This window comes from Pterocles gutturalis, unplaced genomic scaffold (genome assembly GCF_000699245.1).
Source record: "Pterocles gutturalis isolate BGI_N339 unplaced genomic scaffold, ASM69924v1 scaffold44994, whole genome shotgun sequence".
Lineage (NCBI taxonomy): Eukaryota > Metazoa > Chordata > Aves > Pterocliformes > Pteroclidae > Pterocles > Pterocles gutturalis.
Genome location: NW_010134838.1, coordinates 15,286 through 20,396, shown reverse-complemented (window position 1 = coordinate 20,396; position 5,111 = coordinate 15,286). Strand labels below are relative to the sequence as shown.

The following is a 5,111-nucleotide window of genomic DNA, read 5'->3' as shown; positions in this document are numbered from 1 at the left end:
GTTCTTAACTCTTCTAATAGCTCAGTGTTGAGGGGAAAGGTGATTTTTTAACTGCTTTGCATATGCTAGTGCATTACAGATAACATTATTTTCCTACAGCGCCCATCAGGCCTAACTGAAGTGTAACTGGGTCACTGGTAGTAGTGATACAATTTAAACTGTTACTTCAGTGGTTTGGGGTTTTGGTTTTTTTGGTCTCTGGTCTTTGCCTATTATTCTAATCTTGTTGCTCATCTCTATATAACCTGATAGGCTGAAATGCCTTGTTGACTTTGGACCACTGTAGACTGATTTAATCCAGGGTCTCCTGTTGTTAGCATCACATGGGTCACATGCTTTGTGCATGTTGAGCTGGTAGATATTTTGTGTACATTTTTTGCCTATGGGGTTACTTTAAATTTATGAATTATTGCTTTGTCATAAACTAAAACTGGTAGCTTTCTGCTTCTTTTTAATCAGAAAGTAAAGTGCTCTCAAAGGGAGTAAATTACACGGTATCAGACACTTAGACCAGCTAGCCCTTTGTGGGTCATAAAAGCTAGTGCCAACCAATAACCTCTAGTTTTCTGTCCACAGAAATGCATTTTCTGCAAAAAAAGAAGAAAGAGAATTGCAGGTTGCTGTGTACAGTGCTCACATGGTCGGTGTCCCACATCCTTTCATGTCAGCTGTGCACAAGCAGCAGGAGTCATGATGCAGCCTGATGACTGGCCGTTTGTTGTCTTCATTACCTGCTTCAGGCATAAGATTCCATCTCAGGCAGAGGTGAGTAGGTGTGTAATGCCCAGGATTTGAACTGCAATATCTTGAGGGGACTGAAAAGTTTTTAGATTGTGCAATTCTTTTAAAACTTCATTGAAGGTTTGGCTCTTTGAGAATTTTTGGTATAATCTAACGGTGTTGGTCCTGGATTCTGATCAAACCCTTGCTGTTGCTCTGAGTGATCTTGGGTTCTTTGTTGTATTTTGGTTTGCAGCCCAGGAGACTGAGAGCATTACATCCCTCCTGTGGCTGTTGTATTGAGGAATAATAGTGGGGTTTATGCTGTAATATAATATTTAGCATGCAGGAGTTAGTGCTGGGACCCCAGCAGGCTGAATGAGTGGTCACAGAATTTCATGTTTAAGTGATTGACTAGTTTCTGAAGTTCCCATTACTTCTTTTAGCCATCAAAACCACAGTAGTCTATTAGACAATATTTACTGCAAAGGCTTTTCATTGCTCTGAAGAATGAAAGCTTAATTTACTACATAAATTCAGGACAGCAGTATCTAACAGATTAGGCTTGAAGCATTTGAAATATCAGAGGTAAATTTTCTGAAAAAGCTGATGATTATGTCTACACAAGAGGTACTCAACTAAAATATTTTGCTTCCTTGTCTGCCAGCACCGGAGCTGTGGTCCTCAGCACATTCTTTGAGTCATTGTGTAAAAAGTGATTTTTCTCTTCTCAGCGAGCTAAGGCTGCACTCCAGGATCTGTCGCCTGGACAGATAGTCATCAGCAAGCACAAGAATGGTCGCTTCTATCAATGTGAAGTGGTCAGCCTTGCAAAGGAGACTTTTTACGAGGTCAACTTCGATGATGGTTCCTTCAGTGATAACCTGTATCCAGAGGACATTGTGGTATGTCATGCAGTAGGAGTCTGGATCCGGTAGAGGGCACAGGACACAGTTCTTGCTGCTGCAGAGCAGGCACACCACGGGATTTCGTAATTGTTCCAACTCTAGGCCGTGTTGCATGTTGTGGCTGAGGTGTGCTGCAAGATGGCCTTAGGGGTGTTACACGAGACTGACTTAACTGAGGGCACACAGGAACAGGTGTAACAGGGAGCGCAGCTAGTCTTTGGCTGTTTAGCAGTGGTAGGTCTGAAGGAAAACTTGCTGGTACTTGCATACCATTGCTGCATGAAGTACTTTGAAGTTGGGCTCACTGTTGGGATTTAAATACAGATGACATAGGTGGATGTCTCTCAGCCTAGTTCTCCATCCCTCAAATGGAGTAATTGTTGGGGTGGTGTACAATGTGACTGGGATGGGTTCCCCTGTGGTTTGCTGAATCTTCACATAAGGAAGCTCCTTACACTTCTTGTCTCTCCCACCTTCCTCCTTTATGTTGTAGAGTCGAGACTGTCTTCAGTTAGGTCCCCCTGCTGAAGGGGAAGTTGTGCAGGTGAGATGGACAGATGGACAAGTTTATGGAGCCAAGTTTGTCGCATCACATGCCATCCAGATGTACCAGGTACAGAATTGTTTGAAAATTCATCATTTGTAAAAGTTGATTGTGTTAACAGGGCTGTTCTCAAAGCCAGCAGAGCTATAGGGGAGTCACGCTTAAGCACTTCAGGGGAAGTTACTCAGTGGTGTCAGCAATGCCAGATGCTGGTAACAGCATAAGAGCAAAGTGGTTGTTTGCAGTTCTACTTCTGTCTGGCTATCTGCTTGAAAGTGGCAGTTTCTAAAAAATTGCTGGTCTGCGGTTCTTCAGCAGAATCTGTTCCTGTAGCTTAAACTACTTAAAATAAGTTTGGTTTTGCTTTTCTCTATTTGAGAGTGCATCATGCCTTGCACACTTCCAAAAGGATGAATGTTCAGGCTGTATTAAAGTGACCAGCTAGGCTGTCATGTCAGATGTTACAAGAATATCCCAAAACTTGCTGGGCTACTTTTACTGTCATGGGATCGGTGAGGTTTTGGTTAAAGTCTGTTGCAGTGTGCATACTTGCATTTGTAGCTTATAAAATTCAAGTGGTAGATTATTTCATGAGAGGTCTCTGTGGGGAGGAGAAGGCAAGCTCTGGGTAGCTGTGGGAGGGTTCTAACTTCTGAGACTTCTAGCAGAACAACTTCTGTTTTTCTTCTAGGTGGAATTTGAAGATGGGTCACAGCTGATGGTAAAAAGGGATGATGTGTATACTCTTGACGAGGAGCTTCCTAAGAGAGTGAAGTCAAGGCTGGTAGGTAGATGGGTGCACACATCTACTGAAGTTCATTCTAACTTAATTTGTCCTTCAACAGCAAGCTGTGTACATGGCAGCAAAAGATTACAATCTGATGCGCTCCTCAGTCATTGTGAGGCTTGGTAGTTGATCAGGCTACAAAAGCAAAGTTCTGTCTTTGTCTGGAGAGACTTGAATTCTCCTTCTGCAGAGACGGGAATTTATAGCATAGAGTCACTGTTTGGGACAGCACATTAATACCCTTTCATGCCTGTATTCCTAAGTTGCATTGTGTGGTCCCACTGCAAAGAAAGGCCAAGTTCCTTCACTTACCCTTTGTTCTGAAAAGCTCTTAGTACAGTGACATCAAGAGAGCTGGGCATTTTTTAAATTGTAAGATAATTCAGGTGGGAAAGGACCTCTGCAAGTGTCTGTAGCCAGTCACCTGTTGAAAGCAGGGGTAACTTTGAAGTCAGGCAGGGTTGCTCAGGGCTCTCTCCAGTCAAGTTTTGATTATCTCCAAGGATGGAGATCACACGGCCCCTTTGGGTCCCTGTTCTGTTGCTTTATGCTTCCCACTATGACAACTATAACTATGGGCAGCATACTAGGGTATCTTGCTTTGCAGCGTGATTGTGCACACCCGAATGCAGAACTTGTTGGCAGGCACAGAGGGTGTTAGAGTTTTAAGAACACATCACAGCTGAATCCTGTGATGAGGTGTTTAAACATGCCTGCTCCATAAGGCACAAAATGTACTAGACTTCTTGAAAATTGGAACAGATGAGTGTGTTTATACCTTTATGAAAGTGACTGTGAACTTAAATTAGCTGCTCAGTTAAATTTGAAACCCATGGTTCTTTAGATCTCTGATTAAAGTTCGCTTAAACTTATCTCCAGACTTTTAAATCCAGTTTCTTAAATATTCTTCTTCTTGTGTTCAGTCAGTTTTTGAAGAAGGCTGAAGGTTCCATTCCCAAGTGTCCTGACTTGGTTCTTTCTTACATACAGTAGGAGGATGTGGAAGCAGGGATTTAATCTCTGTTCTAGTGACTAATTCTGCTTTTCCTCTTAGTCCATAGCTTCAGATATGCGCTTCATGGAGATCTTTGCAGAGAAGGAGGTCAGACAAGAGAGGAAGAGGCAAAGAGTGATCAATTCACGCTACCGGGAAGATTACATTGAACCTGCGTTGTACCGGGCCATCATGGAGTAAACACTGCCTGTGGCAGAGGAAGAAGATGTCCACCTCCCCCAAGGATTTAAATGCTCCAGTACAACAGGCCATACTTGGATGCTTTGAATCCAGGGTGTTTTTGTTTTGTTTTTTATGGAAGCTAAGAAGCTGATGCTCTGCAGTAGCTGAAAGGCAGCTGTTGGATAGTGAGACAGATCCCATTTGCTGAAGCTGATGCCTGCAGACTCTTGGTCTGAAGTTGGGTCCTTACTGAATAAGCCAGCTTGGGGGTATTGCTTTCATCTCGTCGAGCCATCTTGCTTTTTTATTAGAGACAATTTTGACAGGTGGCAAACTCTTCTGGGAGTTGTAGCCAGGAATCTTGGCAGCTGCAGAATACTATGGTCTATTGTTTTAATTGAGTAATGTTCCTGATTTTAGGAGTCTCCCTGGTGTCCACACCTGGGCTTGAGCAGGCAGTATTACTGGTGCTTGAAATGGAACCTCTTTTTATATTTATATCCATCTTTTTGTTGCAAGCAGCTTCAGTCTCTTGTCTCTCAGCACCTCTGTCCTGAGGGTTGAGCGTAGGCTGTTCAGATCCAAGCAGACGGGAAGTGCTTGTGTGACCAGGTGAAATGTGAAATTGAATCCTATAGGACAAATTTATTTAACCCTCCATTTAATATTTTTGTTCTGATACTTGTTTTGACTTAATTATAAGTTTAACTGCAATAGTATGTGCCTCAGAATCAATGAAATTTGTCTGGAGCCCTGCGCAGTGCAGCCTTCTAACAAGAATAGGAATTCAGCTCCCAAAGAGTTTCTTTTGAGTTTCTCCACACCCCCTCTAAGGCAATAATGACCAAAGGGACAGAGTCCTAACTCTCCCTTCTTGAAATCCAAGCATCACAGTATTGGGGATCACAGGGCAGCGGTATCTGAAGCACTGCAGTACCTCTTCTGTGGCAGCACTGTGTATTGTGTGGCCGCAGG

The 5,111-nt window shown here is 43.0% G+C and overlaps 1 protein-coding gene across 1 annotated transcript in view; it reads left to right on the top strand.

Annotated features, from left to right (window-relative positions):
* The window catches only part of KDM4A (lysine (K)-specific demethylase 4A), a 21,073-nt gene extending 16,244 nt beyond the window's left edge, over positions 1 to 4,829 (top strand). The window contains exons 16-20 of the mRNA XM_010081701.1: positions 577 to 765; positions 1,455 to 1,625; positions 2,122 to 2,241; positions 2,864 to 2,956; positions 4,014 to 4,829. Coding sequence (XP_010080003.1) covers positions 577 to 765; positions 1,455 to 1,625; positions 2,122 to 2,241; positions 2,864 to 2,956; positions 4,014 to 4,154 — 714 coding nt within the window. The 3' untranslated portion in view covers positions 4,155 to 4,829. The remainder of the gene's footprint in view (positions 1 to 576; positions 766 to 1,454; positions 1,626 to 2,121; positions 2,242 to 2,863; positions 2,957 to 4,013) is intronic.
* Positions 4,830 to 5,111: the final 282 nt, after the last annotated feature.